Here is a 22,114-nt window from a genome sequence, read left to right on the forward strand (position 1 = left end):
AGGAGCAACAGGCTTGAGCCAAAGTGGGAAGTTGCAGAAGGTGCGTTCAATTACTTTAAAGGATGCACCAGACTTGGTTGAGTGGCTCGCTCAGCCTTACTCTTCTGCACCCTCCTCATCCTCTCGATCTGCACCCTCTTCTTCACTCTCTGCTATGTGCACCCCCAAAGACACTACCACCAACAACACGACCACCACCACCACCACCACATACCTTCCGCTTGAGTCACTGGAATTATTTTCCGATCCATATCAAGAGGACATTTCTGATGCGCAGCCACTCTTGGTATTGGATCAGGAAGAGGAGGTAGCAACAAGCGCTACTCAGCAGTCTGACGCCAGTACCCAGATCAGCCCAAGGAGGAGGTTGGTCCCCGGTGTTGCTGCCTACTCTACTTATAGCGGTGGGGAAGGTGACGTTGATGATGACGTGTCTAGTGATGTCACGTGGGTGCCCACAAGAGAGGAAGAGGAGGGGAGTTCAGAGGGAGATATGGACCAGCAGATAGGGAGGAGAAGCAGCAATGACTTACATTGCACAGCAGGGACAAAGCAGACTGCAAATGTATCAGGAGCGAGTCATCGACCATGTACGGTCACATCTGGCGCTCCCAGGACACCGGCACATGGCTCCGCAGTGTGGGCTTTTTTTAACGTGTCCGCTGCTGACAATAGCGTTGCCATCTGCAATCTTTGCAGTCAACGCGTTAGTCGCGGTAAGCCCAATACTCACCTAGGGACGACCGCCTTAAGAAGGCACATGAGCAGCCATCACCGAGCCCAGTGGGAGCAACGGAACACACAAAGCCACACTGCAGGCTCTCACCGTCCAGCCTCGTCTTCTACTTCTCCTTCTCCTCTCTCCTCACAATTGTCCTCCACTCCACCTTCCATCACGCCAAGCTCACATTTTTCTGCAAAAAGGCAGGCTTCCGTGGGCCTAATGTTTGAGCGTAAAAAAATGATGACGCCGGATAACCCTCTTGCCCAACGGTTGGCGGCTGGCTTGTCAGAACTCATAGCCCGCCAACTACTGCCATATAAACTGGTGGACTCGGAGGCCTTTCGCAAATTTGTGGCCATTGGAACACCACAATGGAAGGTCCCAGGAAGGAAGTATTTCTCAGAGAAGGGCATCCCAGAGCTATATGGCCATGTTCAGCGGCAAGTGAATGTATCTCTGGCACACAGTGTCGGTGCCAAGATACATCTGACCACAGACACGTGGTCTAGCAAACACGGGCAGGGAAGGTATATCAGTTTTACTGCCCACTGGGTGAACCTTCTGACGGCCGTCAAGCATGTAACCCGTGGCACCCGTGTAGATTTGGTTTTACCGCCACGGATTGCATGCAGGCCTGACTCTTCTTCTCCTCCTCCTACTCCATCCTCCTCCCTCTCCTCCTCAGCTGCCTCCTCCTTTTCCGCTGCTAGCGTCTCTTCCACTGCACCGCCCAAGCTCCCCAGAACCTATTCCACATGCCAGGTGAGACGTTGCCATGCCGTGCTGCGTCTGTTGTGCCTGGAAGCAAAGAGCCACACTGGCCCGGCACTCCTTTCAGCTTTGCGTTCACAGGCAGATGAGTGGCTAACACCGCTCAATTTGACAGTTGGTAAAGTGGTGTGTGACAACGGTGCCAATCTGCTTAGCGCATTGAAACAGGGCAAAATCACGCACGTGCCGTGCATGGCACACGTCTTAAACTTGGTCGTGCAGCGATTCCTTGTCAAATACCCTGGGGTCCAGGACATCTTGCGGCAGGCAAGGAAAATCTCGGCCCATTTCAGAAGATCTTACACGGCCATGGCTCGCCTTGCTGACATTCAGCGGCGACACCATCTGCCGGTCAGACGTCTTATTTGCGATTGCCCGACGCGATGGAACTCAACCTTCTATATGCTTGATAGGCTGCTCCAGCAGAAACGTGCAGTTAACGTCTACCTGTATGAACTCTGCGAAAGAAACGGTTCTGGGGAGCTGGGTTTTTTTTCACCGCGCCAGTGGCTGCTCATGCGCGACACATGCAGACTTCTGCGGCCATTTGAGGAGATCACCAAACTGGTCAGTCGCAGCCATGGCGCCATCAGTGACATGGTACCTTATGCCTTCTTTCTGGAGCGTGCATTGCGTCGTGTCATTGATCAGGCTGTGGAGGAGCAGGAGCGGGAAGATGAGGAAGTCGCAATGCTGGATGAATTCCCAGGGGGGGCTACTCTATCTGAGACAAGTCAACAACAGGAGTCTGATGAGGAGTCAGAGGAGGATGGTGCCGGGGCGGATGAGCAGGAGCAAGAAGAGCATGCTTTAAACCTTTCTGGGATCCCTGTTGTGCGAGGATGGGGAGAGGAGAATGAAGAGGACGACATTATCCTGGATGATGAGCAGGAGCCAGGCCACCACACCGCTTCCACTTTAGTGCAAATGGGGGCCTTCATGCTCCAGTGTTTTAATAGGGACCCCCGTATAAAAAGCATGAGGGTCAAGGACCAGTACTGGGTGGCAACGTACTTAGACCCCCGGTACAAACACAAAATGGCGGAAATGTTACCGCCGTCGCAGAGGGCTGTCAGAATGCAGCACTTCCAGGCCTTGCTTCGAGAAATGCTGCATTCTGCTTTTGCGTGCGCTGGCAGAGGAGCAATTCCCACTCCCAGAGAAGGATTTGCGGGTACCAATCCAACAGCGCCTGCAAGAAGAGGCCGGTTTGAAGATGTGTTGGTGACTTCGGATATGAGGTCATTCTTTCAGCCGACCCATCGACAGGTGTCATCCGGATCCAGCATCAGGGAACGCCTAGACCGTCAGGTGTCCGACTACATTGGGTTAACGGCCGATGTGGACGCTCTGAGGAGTGATGAACCCCTAGACTACTGGGTGGGCAGGCTTGACCTCTGGCCAGAGCTTGCCCAATTTGCAATCGAACTGTTGGCTTGCCCCTCATCCAGTGTCCTGTCCGAAAGGACGTTCAGCGCAGCAGGGGGGATTGTGACCGATAAGCGTACTCGCCTAGCTCACCACAGTGTTAACTACCTCACATTTCTAAAAATGAATGAGGCATGGATCTCGGAGGAATTCAACACATGTGATCAGTAGACCATGTATATGTCTATAAACAATTTTTGGAATCAAGCACACAGACCTTCTTAATTCATTTGGCTCACTTCCCTGACCCAAAAAAGCACACCGTACTATATGCCCCTACCCTCCTCTTTGAAGAGGTTGAGCGGTGTCATATTTCTACTGGGGCTGCTTATTATGAGGGGTTCCCACCATCCCTGTGCTGTGCTGACTTCCTCCTGGGTGTTCTTATTATGAGGGGCTCCCACCATCCCTGTGCTGTGCTGACTTCCTCCTGGGGGTTCTTATTATGAGGGGATCACACCATCCCTGTGCTGTGCTGACTTCCTCCTGGGGCTGCTTACGGTGCTGCTGTCAGCGCTGTATGTCACGGAGCTGCTGTCAGCGCTGTATGTCACGGAGCTGCTGTCAGCGCTGTATGTCACGGAGCTGCTGTCAGCGCTGTATGTCACGGAGCTGCTGTCAGCGCTGTATGTCACGGAGCTGCTGTCAGCGCTGTATGTCACGGAGCTGCTGTCAGCGCTGTATGTCACGGAGCTGCTGTCAGCGCTGTATGTCACGGAGCTGCTGTCAGCGCTGTATGTCACGGAGCTGCTGTCAGCGCTGTATGTCACGGAGCTGCTGTCAGCGCTGTATGTCACGGTGCTGCTGTCAGCGCTGTATGTCACGGAGCTGCTGTCAGCGCTGTATGTCACGGAGCTGCTGTCAGTGCTGTATGTCACGGAGCTGCTGTCAGCGCTGTATGTCACGGAGCTGCTGTCAGCGCTGTATGTCACGGAGCTGCTGTCAGCGCTGTATGTCACGGTGCTGCTGTCAGCGCTGTATGTCACGGAGCTGCTGTCAGCGCTGTATGTCACGGAGCTGCTGTCAGCGCTGTATGTCACGGAGCTGCTGTCAGCGCTGTATGTCACGGAGCTGCTGTCAGCGCTGTATGTCACGGAGCTGCTGTCAGCGCTGTATGTCACGGTGCTGATGTCAGTGCTCTGTATTACGGTGCTGCTGTCAGTGCTCTGTATCTCCTGCACCCTCTTGTTTGCCTACCCTGGTCCCTGACCTTCCCTCTCCTCCATTGCCTTCATTAGCTCCATAGTCCTGAATTGTCAGAACAATTTCCCAAATAAAAAAAAAATGCTTGTAGTTATCGATCCCAAATTCACCTCATACATGTATTATGCTATTGTCCAGGTGGTGGGACTACGTGCTACCCCCTAATAATTACCCCGTGGCCGCAAATTCGACCTAAAGGTTTGCGAAATTCGCCTCCCATTGAAGTCAATGGAGCCCGCGGCGAACGGTCGTTTTCGCGAACGTTTGTGTCCGTTCGCGTTTCGCGTTCGCGAAACGTCCCGTCGGAAGTTCGTCCATCACTACTCTTGGTAGCATTAATAGAACCAGGTGTCATTCATTCTGACTTGCAGCTAATCACGAATCTAATTACATGCAAAATGAGTTCTGTCCATATCAGAAAGAAGTAATTTAAGAACGAATTAAGTGGCATAACTGTGAAAGGGATACTGTAATTACAAGTGATGAAATGATTGCCTATATTCCACAATGCATAAATGGAGCACAAAGTTACTAATAACACACGATCGTGTACTAATGAAACTGAAGCCACAGCCATACACTGGAAGCACCTATACACACAGGAGCGACAATTTAAGAATATACTTGATCAGGAATTGAATCATTAAAATAGAGGATATCTATTTAAATTGGAATAACCACTATGGGTTCCCAGTATAGATATAATACACTTCTTGTATCACCGACAATTATTAATACATCTTTTTCATAGAATTACTGATAGTTCCATATCAATCAATGGAAAATTATTTAAATTATGATAACTATATGCCAATATGTGATCGTTATTAAATGTTTTAACTATTCTCTGTATTACCTTCAATTAATTAGTTCATAGAATTATATAGGCTGGTTATCAAGGGAAGGTAGCTTAATACCAGCTTGGATTTCTTTCTTTCTTTTTTTTTAATATGCCTTTAATATCTAGTAAGATCAATAAGAAATGTATTAAGCTGGATTGGGCTGTCGTAAATAGTAAATAACTGGCAAAGTGTTGTGACTTCTGTGTGTTAGCCATTGTATAATACACACTACGGTTGATTTACTAAAACTCTAAAAAGTGCAAAATCTGGTGCAGCTGTGTATGGTAGCCAATCAGGCAGAAAGCTGATTGGTTTCTATGCAGGGCTGAAGTAGATTTTGCACACTCCAGTTTTAGTAAATCAACCCCACGTAGTTTCTGGAAAATGCAAAATCTCCATTTAGCTGCCCTTGTGAAATCACACAGAACTTAAATGATCCGATTTCGTGTGTTTATCTTAGAGCAGGAGCTGTGGTCTTGTTTGTGGACTCAGGTTCAAGTGTCATATCCCTTCCCAAAATCTTTACCACCCCAAGACACGAAATTATAGATTAATGGAGATAAATATTTTCCTAACCTGCTCCATTAATTGCTCTCCTCTATATAAGGCAATCAGCATATTTGTAGGCTGTATCTCCTCCCATGTGTTCCTTCTCTGTCCTTACATGCACATCCAGCTGCAGCCTGACACAGAATGAACCTGACTCCATGTACAATCCCTTATAGTAAACAGGCTGACCAAGTCATAGCCTGGGCTCACTTACTCTATTATATACTGCAGGCTGGCTGGGGCCCCTGACTAGAGGTGTATTTTATGCATTGGGAAATAAGATCATCAGTTCTGGAAATTGTACACTAGATTCCTGTAGGACTCTGACCTTCCAAAAAATATTTAAAAAACATTCAAACATAAAAAGTGTCTGATTTCTCAATATATGGAGCGTTTCATGATATTTAAAATTATTGGCAGATATTATCTATCCAGGAGGTCACTTACTTATTCACACAATCATAATGGGCACTGTTGGGTCGACTTACTAAAGATTGCTCACTTTGCAAGGGATGTTGACCCAGAACTTTGCTGACTTCCAGCATCCAGTCCCATCCTTGCACATGATTGGGTTTTGTTTGCAAAGTGAATATTCCCCTTATTCCCTAAGCCCTAGGCAAAATGTCCTTGCAAAGTGAACAGGCTATTTCAACCCCTATGCGACAGGGCTCTATATCAAAACCAAAGAGTGGCCCCTTTGTCTCTTTGATCCCCCAAATCCATAGCAATTCCTTTAGTGGTACAGATTACTAATTGCTTAAGATGATGTTAATGTTAAGGTCAGCGTTTAAAGGAGAGAAAAAGGGTTATTTTTGTGGCAGGAAAAAAAAGTTAAACTCCCATAAAATCATTTACACTGTGTACAAAAAACGCTCCATATTAGTGTGTATTTTCTGCCAAAGGAACTGGCATTTTTTTTTTAAGCCCAATGGAGCCTGATTATACACCGTCTCCCAGACTATTTGTAAAAATATTAATTTTATTGGCATAGATTTACGGGATGTTTTTCCAAGCTTTAATAATAATTGTGCAGCCAGACACCTCTGGCCCCCTTGCACTTTTTTGGGCCCCATAGCAACTATATGGTCTGCAATGGGTATAGTTACACCCTTAACCATACTCTGAAAATTACTTTTCCGTTGTAGCCTATATTTCTCATATCATATATAAACATAAAGACATGGCATACATCTAAATACGTCTTTATACATGAATATATATATATATATATATATATATATATATATATATATATATATATATATATATATACACAGAGAGAGAGAGATCTGCAGATCTCTCTCTCTCTATCTATCTATCTATCTATCTATATATATATATATATATATATATATATATATATATATGTCTATATATATATATATATATATATATATATATATATATGTATAAATATATATATATATAGATAGATACATACATACATATATAGTACATGACACATGCAATACTGTAGAGTACATGGCACATCAGATCCAAGGTACAATGAGTATCTTACCTCCTGAGCACTCCTCCCAATAGAGAAGCATTGAGGCACTCGGGTGGGGATAGCCTTCTCTGTACTTCTGCCACTGTCACCTTGTACTTTGATGTTGAGCTTAGAAGAGACAGGCGTCCAGGAACTGAGCAGAAAACTTCATTCGGATTCACTACTCCACCGAAGAGATTGTCTTTGTTGAGAGAGAGGGACGACACTGCATTGTTATTGGATTTAGACAATGAGACAGGCCCTGAAAAGAGAAGGATGACAATGATGCCAGGAAACTATGGAGGCCTGTTTTAGAAGCACACACCTGTGTTCTGGGGGCCACAAGAGGCTTTCTCTTTGCAAATCAGCCCTTTTCAATAAAATCTGTCAAGTCATGGCACCCAGACACAGGTGAGTCATTTATTTAAAGTAGGTGAAAGAAAGCAAGTACTCTCTTCAATGCCTGGCCATTGCTGCTTATAAAATAAGCATTGGATTATATAGATCTAGAGTTATTATTATATGTAGGTGCATAAAACAATAAAAAAAAATAAAAAAAAAAAATCTTGCAAAAGAAAAAACATAAAATCAGTTCACCTTAAACACATGCTAATGATATTAAAAAAAAATAATAATAATATAGAAAAAAATAAAATAGAGCAATATTATACTGTGCAGCCTATGCCATGGGCTCTGTCTTGATAAGACTACAGCCCTCCAGCAGCTAGAAGGGTTAACATGGCCAGTACACAGACAAGAAAGCAGAAAGGTCCTTAAGCGCCACAGTGAGGCAGAAAGTGGCAGTTGGACTGCACAATGTCTAGTTGAGGGAAAAGGCTGTCTGATTTAATTACCGATTAAAGTTAGATCGTTCAGTAGTATAATACCCCCCCCCCCCCCCCCCAACCGATGCACGAGCTCCTATCTCACAAGACATCACTGATTTCTAATATTTAAAACAAGACCTCAGCTACTTTCTTAACTGCCATTGTGGTATAAGCAAAGTGAAGGTGAACCATTTCTACAAACGCCGCATGCATTCTTTTCCCGACCTCCTAAAAAAAAATCGTTCTCTAATTATCAAGCCAAGACAATATAGTGAAAGTCATTTACAAGCCTCTTTAAAAATGCATCCCTTACCAGGGCTAAAGCGGAGGTGTGAACAAGCTGATAAATTCATATTAAAAAAAAAAGAAAAGAAAAATCGTCAACTTGGAATAGAAACACAAGTGAGAGATATCGGTATTCTAGCATGATAAATTCCCTAATCCGGTTATGTATGCAATCTGGGTAATTGGGGCTGATTTACAAGGCGTCGTTTTTTTCCGCTGGGCAGGGGAAGTTAGATATTTGTTTTCAAACGGTTTACAGGGCTTTAATTACAAATTACATGTTTTAATACATATTAAAAAATAATAATAAATTCTTCTTAATATTGGAGCCTAGTGTTAAAATTGATAAAAAAAACATTATTTTTAACACCTACTGTGTTCAATTTAGACTATAATGATAATGCAACACTTGGGTCTTTTATGTTATTTTTATCGCAATACCATCAACATATACATTCATATCATGTAATTATCTTTACTAGCCAAATGTATCCAATCATAGATCACAATCAGAACAGGCAAAACAAGCAAGCGCTCTATTTATAATAATCCGACATAAACCATATATAGACAAACATGACAGTTTACTGTCTTTTGTATTCTATGTATTAGTGTGCCTTGGAATGATTTGGGTCTGGCTATCCTGTGCATTTAAAATCGTGGAGGATAGTCAGACGTATGGGGGCCCTGGATAGATCACTTGTGACATTAATAGCTCTGGGGAGGCTAATAGAGACAATAGGAGTTAAACGAACTCTTGAGATTACTACTAATAGAAGAGCCAATTATCATGCTGACTTGGAAAAGAACAGTTCTAAAAAATCTATCTCTGCTTAAAGAAAGTAAAAGGAGCAAAAAAATAAAAAAAAGTATTTATGTAGGTTTTCCTTACAGTTCACTGTCCTATGAGATAGATAGATAGATAGACAGATAGATAGATAAAAAATATATCCTATCTATCTATCTATCTATCTATCTATCTATCTATCTATCTATCTATCTATATATAGATAGATAGATATAGATATATAGATAGATATACATTTAAATACATATATGTTTAACTATAAACCCAGGATTTTTTTTTTGGGGGGGGGGGGGGGTCATTGGGTTTACACCATTACACACACACACATATGTGTGTGTGTGTGTGTGTGTGTGTGTGTGTGTGTGTGCGTGTGTATAAAATTATGTAACCCCAATGGCCCAAAATAAAAGTGTTGGGTTTATATTGCAACAATATATAGGTAGATAGATATAAAGATAGATAGATAGAGATTATATATTATGAAGCATAATATTATTTGGAAATATAATATTAAATATTATAGATTTATAGATAGATTTATAGATAGATAGATAGATAAAAAAATATCCTATCTATCTATCTATCTATCTATAGCATTATATATTATGAAACATAATATTATCTAGAAATATAATATTAAATATTATTAAATATATGTTTAATTATAAACCCAACATGTTTCTGTTGGGTCATTGTGGTTATACCGTTTATAGATAGATAGATAGATAGATAGATAGATAGATAGATAGATAACATCTATCTATCTATCTATCTATCTATCTATCTATCTATCTATCTATCTATCTATCTATTATGAAGTATAATATTATGTAGAAATATAATATTAAATATTATTAAATATATGTTTAAATATAAACCCAACATGTTTCTGTTGGGTCATTGTGGTTATACCATAGATAGATAGATAGATAGATAGATAGATAGATAGATAGATAGATAGATAGATAGATAGATAGATAGATAGATAGATAGATATTATATATTATGAAGTATAATATTATGTAGAAATATAATATTAAATATTATTAAATATATGTTTAAACATAAACCCAACGTGTTTCTGTGGGGTCATTGTGGTTATACCATTTACAGAAATTAATCTAAATGAAAATATTTAAGCCTATGGAGCAAAGTTTTCCCCAGCCTCATCTTTTGACATACCATTACAAATTAAAACCAGCTACTATAACCTTTCAAGGTAAACAAAACACCACCAATTCCATTTTGGAACATTTATGAGCTTATTTAAATGCGGATAAGCAAGGGCCATTATATCCTACAGCAACCATTTATTTAAATATTCCCAGGACAATGAAAGCTGACTAGATTCTTGCTAGGAAAGAATGCCCATAGCACGTTTGCTCCTTGCCATTATTATATGAGCGGGTTATCTTTCTACTCATCACGTGACAGTATTAAACAAATGCAAGGCAATTTGCAAACACTATCTCATCCTATCAAAAGGGATAGATTTCAGCTTGCAAGTTTTGCATAGTTCAGAATGAAGCTTGGCAGTTAGGTTTTAACAACAGGGAAAAAAAAGAGGAAGCTTGTAGGGACTTGTTAGGAATGCAATAGCAAAAAAAAAAGAAGAAAAGAAAAAGAAGCCTACCTTTCTTAATTACAGTTTGATCTGCGATGTTGATACCTGGGTCTTCTACATGCTGAAACAGAAACACATAAATGTTTTAAAACACTGTCATAACAAAGGAAGAGGAAACTGTCAGAAGGGGGACATGCTGCCCATGAAGAGCCTAGACTGCACAGTAGTTGGGGGGGGGGGGGGGGGGGGAGTGTGCTCATGATTTGCTCGGTGCCACCTAGGCATACAAATGGGGTTATATATGGGGATTCTGCACTGACTTCTTCTTGGAACATTCTGTCATCATAACTCACTTATGCTTAAACAGCTCTCATATTGTAAGGAGGACCGGAAATATGCTCTCAGCCAATGCAAGATTAACAGAGATCAGCAGAAATTGATGTGGAACCATAAAATGGAACGCATTCCTAATTATGTGATGCAGGGGTAAATCAGGCTAGTAGATCCCTTAAAGGGCCATCTTCTACTGCCATGACATTAGATGGGCCCAGGCGTGTTATTGTAAATTATACGTCATTTTTATTTATTTTTATTTTTTTGTTTAATGTATATTGTATATTTTTAAATGTCTAATCTGCAATCTGCCAATTCAAGCTAGATAAATCGCAGACAATAGCCAAGGCGTTGTACCTAATGTCAGTAATTCAAGTTGGCTCTGACCCACTTTGTACTCAGATGGTTAAGTGATCCCTTTAAAGTCATTGCCTCCATCGCAAAAAAAAATAAAAATAATAATAATAGCGATGCTAACATTTTTCCACTCGGTTCTGGATTTATGCTCGCGTTAATTGCGCCTGATCTCAATGATTCCGGGTGGATGGTACTAAGTTGGTTTATTACGGCTTTTATTATACTCAATGCTCTCATTTGTAACTTGCCTAAAGTGCTCCTGCATTTAAGCATAATTAAATTGAGAAATGTTCAGAAATGACTAGTCTAAGTTCTCTCTTTTAAGTATATGGGGGGAAATCTGATCCCTTTATGTTGGCTCAGTCAAGCCATAAACTAGAAGAAAAAATACTTTGATTTGGGTTGTTTCAGATCAGCACCAGGATTTACATGGAAAAGACCCCATAGTGCTAGGGGATCATTCATTTATTTCCGAGATCTTCTTCATTTCTACTACTCGCTAGTTACAAAAGATGAAGCACAGCAAATTGGGTTCTTTCTGCTTTTTTTTTTTTTTTTACTCGTTTTTATACTCTTTTTTGACAGCATGTATATGCAGTTTATTAGCGTTTATAGCCGTTTAAACGCCGAGTAGCAGCACTGAACAAACAAGCTGAGTAAATAATAACTAACATCAAGTTAATCCTAAATAACCACCCATATCTCTTTATGGCCCCCGGTGATGTGTGCCTGTGCTTACACAGCATTCCACATACACATGCCGGTTCCTCCATGCTCATCTACATGATCAAACCATTGACAGGTCATTAGAACAATAAAAATAAGGAATTCTTAGCAAGTAGTTCATGGGCGGGCATTTTGCCATTTCACAATTTAAAAAAAACACCCATACAATGCAATTTGGATTACCTAACAACATTAAAAAAAATGAAATTATATTCATTTGTGTTTCTTGCAACTAAAATAGTGAAAAACCATAATAAAAAATCAATACAAGTACAATAAAAAAAAAATAATTCAGTGCAACAAAGTCATTGACATGACGATGTTATTAGATCTATTCTCTGCCATCTGACTCTGTAATCGTTAAACTGTCAACACTTATTTCTCAGCAATATCTAATCCTTTAATTTTTTGGAAGTATTTTTGGAAATCTTGAAAGCTTATCCATGGGTTTCTCTAAAGCCAATACGTAGGATGGTGTCAAGGTTAAGAAGTGAAGTGAACTGTTGTGGATATGCCTTCCCTTAGCCTTCTTTTGTGAATGATCAATGTCACGTTTAATTGCAAAACATTTTAATTGCACTTATTGGTAACCGAATTAGGCTTCAATAATTTATTGTTCAATTTTCTCACTCACATACCTAATTCGATAGAAGTGGGATAGGAGGCCCTGATGGGGTCTGGGAGCTCTCTAATGACGTATAGCCTATAATAATGTGTTAAAAAATGAAAATGGGGGGGGAATTTAATAAATCTCACTTTCATTTGTTATGTCTTTCAGGCTTGCCAGCTGCAGGTAGAGGCAGGAGCTGTATTAGATTGCTCCTGCATGCCATGTCCTTAATTATAAGGGACAGATTATTTATTACACAACACATCCATCCTGTCTGTGGCTCTGGGCCTTTACAAGGGAAATGCTCTGCCACAACTCTGGGTCTTTACAAGGGAAATGCTCTGCCACAACTCTGGGTCTTTACAAGGGAAATGTTCTGCCACAATCCCTTCAAGTCAACAGTTCTGCCTTCAGAGTCCATGTATGAAAGAAGGGTGCACATACAGGACTGGGGTGAGCTAGGGGGACATATATTTTAGGACAACCATGTATACAGCAAGGCCTTCAAAAAGCAAAGAGATGATAGCAAATCATAATGAAGTCAAGGCTGTCGGTGAGGACTGGGTAGACAGCTTACCGAGACGTCTTCTAGTGCATGAGGTATGGAGTGGAGAGGGAGATCCCCAAGTCCTGAGCCTAGCCCATGAGGCCCATGCAGTAGTTCTTCGTGGTGTCGCCTGTAATCCCTGCGTGGGTCCAGGCCGGACAGCTGGTGTGGTAGCCCCCGATGTGTGTGCAAAAGGCTGGCCTCCTGGCTCTGTCTCTGACCCGGCCATCCGGGGTGCTGAGGCTGGGGCTGTGCATGGAGGGAGTTCAGGTTATAGGGGTCGCTAACGTGGGCATAATGGTCTTGGGATTGGGGGTATATGGGCTGGTAAGGAGGGGGGAAATAGGGGGGCTGAAAGTCATTATTGGGGGTGTGGGAAAGTGGGGGGGCACTGGCGTAGGGTGACTGGCCCACTGAGCCCAATTGAGGTAACCGAGCTGTCCCATTGCTGGTACCGTCGTGACGATCCTAGGAGAGAAAACAGAGGGACAAGAATTAAAATTCAACTCATTGCTAAGCAAATCCTACCATAAGCTTTCTGTAGCTATATAAAATACCTATATATATATATATATATATATATATATATATATATATATATATATAATGTTTATTTCTGAAGAGAGAGAGATTTAAGAAACAAAACTATAACTATATATATATATAGAGAGAGAGAGAGGTCGATTAAAAAAATATAAGTATATATATATACACACACACACACACACACACATATATATATATATATATATATATATATATATATATATATATATAGAGAGAGAGAGAGAGATAGATAGATTTTTTTTCCTCCATAGATTGTTTCCCTGTTATTGTGCAATAGCTGCCTAAAGATAATATAACATGATTTTAAACGAATTATTTCAAGAATTTGCAATTCTTAAAAAAACAAAGTCCTGTTCCACAGACCTGCACCTACGCCTACATCTAGGCACATGCACCTTGGTACATACACCTAGGCACATGCACCTTGGTACATACACCTAGGCACATACACCTAGGCACATGCACCTAGGCACATACACCTTGGCACATGCAAATTTTATTCATTTCCCCTTAATGGTTTGTTTTGATGGAAGTGACAAGCCTTGTTTCTTGTCTGTTTTGCCCGTATACTGATTCCCGACCCTTCTCCATGGCTAGCTTTCAAGCTGTACAGGTCTCCTCGCCCACATAATAGCGTATTTATAGAAAATACATTAGCTCTAATGGAAAGACTGTTCCACCCGTTAATGTGGTCAATGTAAAAATACCTCCACAAATTTTTTTTCCCCCCAATCCAATCACACATGCCGGATGGATAGGTTTGGGAAGAAGTATGCCTTAAATTAAAGGGCATACCAAGCCAAGCATATGTTTAAAGTTAACTCAGAACCGACACATTACAGACATTTTAAAATATTAAGGGCTCATTTGATCATGGAGAAAACACAGGATGTCATAGATAAAATCGCATGTCAAGTAATAGCAGTCATAAAAAAAAAACAGGGAACCAGCCCAATAAATATTACGAGTTGAAGCCTAAAGCGGAAACGTGGAGCAATTTTAACCCATAGCAATTATAAAAACAAAAACAAACAATATATACATAATTAAAAAAAAAACTCACCATCGCGGAAAAACTGTGAACTAACATCAGTGCAGATTAATGTAACAAATCAAGGTAGAAAATTGAAAAAATAGCTGTGTAGCAAGGAGGAAAAAAAAGAGATGTAGGTGCTACAAAATAGCCAGCACTAGAATATTATTACTAGAAAATCATAGCGCCCAGGATTGATAAGAAACCACCAAACACCATAATCCATCAGAACTGGAAGAAATTCTTCATTTGATGTTGAAAAGAAAAAAAAAAAAAGAAATCTGTCTGGCTCAGATGTTAAATACAAAGTTTTTTTTTTTTTTTTCTCTCTTTCTCTCTGTTTTATGCTGGGCTCCTTAATCCTTGTTGAATCTCTTCTCTCTTCTTGACTTGTGTAGCGGTGCTGGGCTTGCTAGCAATGAGCTTTGCCTTTCCTCCCAGCCCTAATAGCAGATATTCATGACTATTAATATTACACCAATACTTAATAAAGGAAGAATGGTTGGAAATCGAGCGTGAACCGAGCAAAGCAACTCAAGGCAGAGCCCTGTTCTAAATGACGTCCATTGAATGAAGAATCAGTGTATCTAATCAGAGAGGTGGAGGGGGTGGAAAAGAGGGAGAGACACGAGTGAGTGAAGGAGAGAGGGGGTTGGCTGACGAATCACAGGGAAGGGGGGACATTTTAAAGGTTGCAGGGCATGAAAAGTGAAAGAGCTGTAGAGTATGGGGATCAGTCAGTGACAGGAAAGAAAAGGATGGGGGGTAGGGAGGGGAGGAGGAGAGGGGGGACCAAATAACAAAAAAAAGGAATTGGCACCTGGGAATCCTGGGAATATCCTGAATATGCCATTGGCATTTCTGAGCTTCTCCTCTTGCTGCTGGGAATGGGAAGGCTCTCTGGGTTCTCCAGCCCTTTGCTTTTCATGTCTGTATCCGAGGGGCCCGGATCTCCTGTCCTCTGAACCTGATCCATAGCCCCGATGGGCTCTCCAACCACAACAACCACAGCTCACAAAGCAGCTTCCTATTCCAATGGAGGCAGGCAGATCCAGGAATATCTCTCTTCCTCTCTAATTAAGGCTTATTTTTGCTTTCTGTTTCAGAAAAAAGAAGGTTCTTTTTCTTTTCCTAGATGAGTTCTCATGTCCTTGTTGCCTGGGCTTTAGACAAAGAGAGGGGGGGTCAGAAAGCCTAGCAGTAGATTTTGGAAGCCACCAGCAGTTTGGTGTGCTTGTGGGAGCATGCAGGTCCCGGAAGGGAGCTGGGGGTGGGGTGGGGTGGTGGGGAGACTTTGTTCTTATTGTGTTGGCTCTGATTTCCTGTCCTTCATTCAGAGATCCAGAGTCCAGATGTTGGAGACCTCGATGGTTTCCCTCCAGCTCAGCTCTTCTCCATGGGTGCTCCAGCCAGGGATGTCTATGGGTCAGCTCCTGTCCGGTTAAAGGCTCGGCCAGGAGCTCCTTACAAAAAAAGCTTGCCTCTCTTCCGCCCGATCCTGGCTCCTTCTCTGCAAACCCGTCCGACTGGCTCTACCACTCCGGAAAACAACTCCTCCAAAATATGACATGCTCAACTTTACAGAGCTCTTAGCTGGCTAGGGTTAGAATAACAACAGTCATCTACCGCCTGCATGTTCCTACAGAACTATGCACACCTAACAAAATAAAGCTTTAATCTCACTTTGAAAGCGAGATTACAGGCTCTGGGCTGGAGCTGGGCGAAGTTTTCTTTTTTTGGTGCTCTGTGCTCAGCCACTATCACATGGGAAGCATGTTACCATCGACTGGTCGCATCATCTGCATTTCCCTTATGCCTAATTAGTATTTTTTTTTTTTTTACAAAATCCTTTACAAAAGGTCATCTGATTGCAGTAAATGTAAATATACTTATTGCTAATACAGCAAAGGAAAAAAAAAAACTTTTGAAAACCATATGCTAACCATCAAGGCTTTTTGTTATGTAAAAACGAAAGAAAGGCTGACTCTATTGACATACTACAGATTTACAACAGAGATCCAAGCAGGAGAGATAAAAACAAGTCTCAACTGTCCATCTGTAAAGTGCCCCAACCACTTGGGGAATCCTCCCAGCTCTCTGCCCTGCAAGTCTTAACAAGACTATGATCCATAATTACACCGACCTTGCTTGTATTTTATACACATACTTGTGTGTCTTTGTGAAGCAGCATCACACAAACCACGTAGTAAAAAAAGAAAAAAGAAAGAAAGAAAAATCCATCTAAAACAAAAAAAAAATACTATAAAAAAATACAGCTCATTGCCTGATACACCGACCAAAAAATATACAATGCAAATAACTACCTATAAAAAAAAAACATAAAACTAATTTACACTGCTTTAAAATTTGCATACCTATCCATGATATTTAATTATTTTATGTTCATTGTTAAAAATAAGATGATAAGGTAGATGGAATGTGTTATTAAATAAAATAAATTCAGAACGGTGTTGGTGTCCAAATAAAAGTACCAGTTTTATAATAAAACCCAACCACTTAAAAGGCATAGTTACAGTGATGGAGTAATGTTTGCTTGCAAAAGAGAAGCTAAAACTAAAGCAGTTTGGAAGTCCAACATACATAGAGATCAGGATACCCCAAGCTTATTTTTTTTCTAACTGAGAATGTGGAAGTCAGGCTCAAGTTCTAAAATCTGTGCATAGAAACTGATCTTAGGCTCCTAACCCTTACCTCACACTCCTCGTATTTGATATTGTCGGTCAGTTTCCAAAGCATTTTCATGGGCTTTTGGGAAGAGAAATTCTTCTCCTTTCTCCCTTGTCCCCACAAAAGTCTAGAGCCCCTGTGTGTTGTACAGAAAGAGTGAGGCTGCTGCAATGTTTGGTGCTCTGATATCTCCCTCTAATGGTGGAAAGTTGCCTTTTTTTTTTTCTTCTGCTTCTCTCCAACAAACCCTAAGTATCTTATTAGCATATCAACAATAGCCCAATTGCTAGGTGACATAAGAACCTGCTCTGAAGGACGCTGCTACAACATAGAAAAAAAAAATCTGGCCAAACATGAGCAATGTAACTACTCTATTCTATTATTAAAGTATCAGGACAAGTAACAACATCATAAACACATTAAAAAATGCATATTTTGCATTGAAATTACATTTCTGTTGGTCAGAATTTCAAGATAGGTACACACATGTTGGGTAAGTGTATCATCAGTGTCTATAATAAATATATTATGTATTATGAGATTTTTTTTAAACAAAATATGAAAAAGTCCTCTTTCCATAGAAAGCTGGCTTCATGAATCAATTCTGATTATTATTATTATTTACATAATAATGGGAGATTGTCATATTACAATATTACAATACAATTCAATACAAAAAGGTTAGGAGGACCCTTCTTGTATATTTTCAACTGGAGACTCTCCCTTTTTTTTTATAGCCTGTGTCCTATTTGATATTCTATTTGGGTGAATGAATATATTTGGAAAGTGTGAAATGAGAAAATTATGCACCATCTAATGAACAGTTTCACTTTGACATTAGTATAATGGTTCATTTTAATGGCTAATTGTACTGGACTCGTATAGGAGCAACTGGGACAGGCTGCCGACTATAGAGAAAAGAAAAATTCTCCGAGCATTTTATTCGCATTGTCTTTCCCTTCTTGGATTGATTTACTAAGGGCTATAGCACTTTGCAAGTGGCATTGCACTTTGCAAGGGAATTTCCCCCCAGAGCTTAGGAAAAGGGATGAAGCTCTGATTGATTTCCATCATCCATCAGGTGCAAGCAGAAATGTTACTTTTTTTTATGTGATTGGGTATTCTGTGCAGAGAGAAATTTCACCCCATTCACTAAGCTCTGGGGGAAATGCCCCCTGCAAAGGGCAACTTTCCTTGCAAAGTGAACCGCCTATTTGCCTTTTTGTAAATCAACCCAGACAATTGGGTATTCTTTGCAGAGAGAAATTTCACCCCATTCACTTAACTCTGGGGGGAAATACCCCTTGCAAAGGGCAACTTCCCTTGCAAAGTGAACAGCCTATTTGCCCTTTAGTAAATCAACCCCGACAGGTCTAATTTTCACTCCAGAGTCATTTTATTTCTATTCTACGTCCAGGCAGCAGTCCCACCCAGTGTTATTGATGGATGCATACGTGCAATAGGGTCCAGCTCAGTCCAATGTCATGAAGATGCAGGAGGTCTTTGCTAACCTACAGACAGTGTGTTCTCTTCTATTGTACCTGCACTTGTCTAGTCCAAATAGTTGTTTTTAGCTCATTGAAGTTAAAATGACGTTGAGATTAGCCTTTGGTGTATGTGCTAATAGGTTGGCACTGTGAAAAGGGTTCTATAGCTGGAGCTAGCGCCATCCACTTGAGGTCAGACGGGGCCCACAGTCACATCAACAAGATTACCATGACCGCCCAGCTAATTGAATGCGAATTATTAGCGTTAGGATCAAACAGAGCAGTGTGAAGGTTAGCAAGACTGTGAAAGGACGCTTTAACACCACCGAGCACATCAATAGTCTTTGCATTAAAAGAGTCATCATTAACATTTCTTGGGTGGAGTAGTTGCATCAAGGACCTGCTAATAGTGTGAAACTCTTAAATATACAAGTCCAGTGCAAGCCTCATTGAGATGCAGAGACTAATTCTTGTATTAATACCTCCCTTGAACAGCTTACTGATTACTGATAACGTGATAATGTATAGCTGATGATATAAATCAACAGTGGCAACATAAAACACTATAGATAATACAAATATACATGTCCAGTGCAAGCCTTACTGAGATGCAGAGACTATTAATACCAACCTCGAACAGCTAAAGTTTCTGATAACGTGGTATTGTATAGCTGGTATAATGCAGATATAAATTAATAGTGACAAACACCATAGATAATAAAAAAGATACATGTCCAGTGCAAGCCTCGTTGGGATGCAGAGAAATTCGTGTATTATTACTACAATTGAACAGCTACTCACTGATCACCACCTGATACTACACAGCAGAAGTTATAAAGGAGTGGTGGCCACATATTATATAGCTACTATATATAATAGAAATATACATGTCCAGTGCAAACCTCATTGAGATGTACATAAATGGGTATACTATTACCACCAATGAACAGCTATCTACTGATAGCAGGATACTACAACACTGGTATGCAATTATAAATGAATGGTGGCGACATTTTATATAAACACTATTTATAGTAATAAACACTATATAATGTAAAATATTTACTATATATAGTAAAAAATATTTTATTGTCCTGTGCAAGCCTCACTGAGATGCAGATAATAATTTGTGAGTTATTACCCCCCCCCCCCCCCCCCAGGAACAGCTGAACTTACTGATATTGTGATCATACCTAGCTGGTATAAAGTAAAACAAAAGGGAATGGTGGCAACATTTTACATCAACACTATATACAATACAAATGTATTGTGCCACGGATACATCACTCACATCCTATTATAACAAAGACTAGCAACTAAAATAAACAGTTATGCCAGCCAAACACCAAAGCAACAAAGTAGGCCTTACTATGCCACGCTTGAATACAGTTAAATAAAGGATATTTCTGAATATCAAAATAGTGATATTAAAATAATTCTTGTATTTTATCTTTGAATCACAGGTGATGGTAATCTATATTATAGAATGTTTATTCCAAAGTTTTAAAGTATTGTCAGACCAATGTATTTTAACAAAGTTATAGATGTGTCTATTTCATAGGCTAGAAGCCTGGTTTTAAATATATACCTTCTATCCATACTAGTGGAAAAATAAGGCCACAAGCATATATATGCACTGTGTATATATGCTATATATATTTACAACTGTGTATGTATATAAGCAAGCTGTGCACAAATACCCCAAGGTACAGGAACTGAACTGTACATTTATCTCTACAGACATCAGTGTGTACAACTTGACATCTCTTGTAAGCATAACATGTATGCACTGTGGATAGACATACACATATGTAAATATATTTATAGTGTACACAGACACCTGTATGCTCCTTCAAAGTGTAGTGCTCTATATAAAAAGGGATCAAAAGCTCCAAAACATACACATTTTCAAATTTTACAAAGTTTATATACACATACATATTGTATATAGCACACAGGCACCTGTAGAGCCCTCCACAGTGCAGTATTCTACATAAAAAGGAACAAAAAGCTCCAAAATACACTATACAATGCATCATGCATCACATAATATATATATATATATATATATATATATATATATATATATACATATACAGAGAGAGAGAGAGAAGAGAGAGAGAAATAAAAATTGAATGTACTGTTTAAGAGTCTCTCAGGTGTCTGTGTATATCTATCTATCTATCTATCTATCTATCTATCTATCTATCTATCTATCTATCTATAAATTACACACACCTGAGAGGCCCTGGAGCCTTGGAGAGAGCATTGCAGTATATAAAAATAAATCACAAGCTCTAAAATACATGCATTACAGCACAAATACATAACAAGCAATACACATATACTATGCAGTGTACAGTACACCCCTTTATACAAAAACTCTTCAGTCACATGCACTATAGTATAGAGAACATGCACAATAGTATAGAGAACAATCCACATGGAAACACATAGTAGCGTGGCCTGCCTGTAGAGTGAATGAATTCCAAGCAGATATCATTCACCTTTCCATCCAACCTATAACCCTACAGTAAAATAAGTGGCTCAGGGCGGTTTATCCTGCTCTGTTCCTCACCTGCCTTGTATTTTTTAAGAACAGGAACAGTCCATGAGAGCATACAAAGGCAAACATTTATCTGAATCTCCATGGCCTTCCACTATAAAATTAGATCCACAGTTGTACAGTTTAATCTGCCTTAACAAAAAAAAGTAAATAAAAAAGTGTGACAATGCTGGTAGAATCAGGAAACACATACTCATTAATAATCCAAGGGTCACTGAAGAGGAGCACCTCTTAAAATGTCATTTAAATAGTGGAGTGACATCTCACCTGCCAATCCCCCATCCTGGCCAGCATGGACATCCTCTAATCCCTGGGTGATGATAGACTGAGGGAACCGCCTGTTGATACGACCAGCTTCAACAAATCCTTCTCTTACCTGTACAGGAACATCTCACCTGCTCATAAAGAACTGGTTGCTACCTGTGCGCGCATGCGCACAAGCCAGGAATTTGTGCTTAGGTAACTTACTTATGTTCTTAGCTGTCTGAGTTGTTGATGGATTTACAGCAACCGAAGTCTCCACATAAACACCAGGTTCCCTCCCCCTTCCAGTCCCCTTACTACCAGCTATTTATTGCTCAGGGGTGGCTGATCTCCTGCATTGATGAAGTCAAGTGCTATGGTGATAATGGGGCAGTGAGACCCCCTTTGTGTTCAGATCACAATCTAAACTTATGGGGCTGCACATTAGTTCACAGGGATGTGATCAA

The 22,114-nt window shown here is 40.5% G+C and overlaps 1 protein-coding gene across 6 annotated transcripts in view; it reads right to left on the reverse strand.

Annotated features, from left to right (window-relative positions):
* Positions 1-21,834, reverse strand: part of TFAP2A (transcription factor AP-2 alpha) — a 57,315-nt gene extending 35,481 nt beyond the window's left edge. Inside the window, exons 1-4 of one of the 6 annotated variants that reach the window (XM_077492172.1) lie at positions 21,672-21,834; positions 13,094-13,531; positions 10,560-10,611; positions 7,037-7,268 (exon numbers count right to left, since the gene is read on the reverse strand). In XM_077492172.1, the coding sequence (XP_077348298.1) occupies positions 7,037-7,268; positions 10,560-10,611; positions 13,094-13,531; positions 21,672-21,704 (755 nt within the window). In that variant the 5' untranslated portion in view covers positions 21,705-21,834. Of the gene's footprint in view, positions 1-7,036; positions 7,269-10,559; positions 10,612-13,093; positions 13,532-14,693; positions 15,387-15,483; positions 16,272-17,375; positions 17,530-21,671 lie in introns of those variants that run through there. The other 5 variants (XM_077492171.1, XM_077492170.1, XM_077492169.1 and 2 more) reach the window with 5 other exon arrangements.
* Between the last annotated feature and the right edge of the window lie 280 nt (positions 21,835-22,114).

This window comes from Lithobates pipiens, unplaced genomic scaffold, assembly GCF_037356315.1.
Source record: "Lithobates pipiens isolate NorthernLeopardFrog02 unplaced genomic scaffold, aLitPip1_a1.2 Scaffold_19, whole genome shotgun sequence".
Lineage (NCBI taxonomy): Eukaryota > Metazoa > Chordata > Amphibia > Anura > Ranidae > Lithobates > Lithobates pipiens.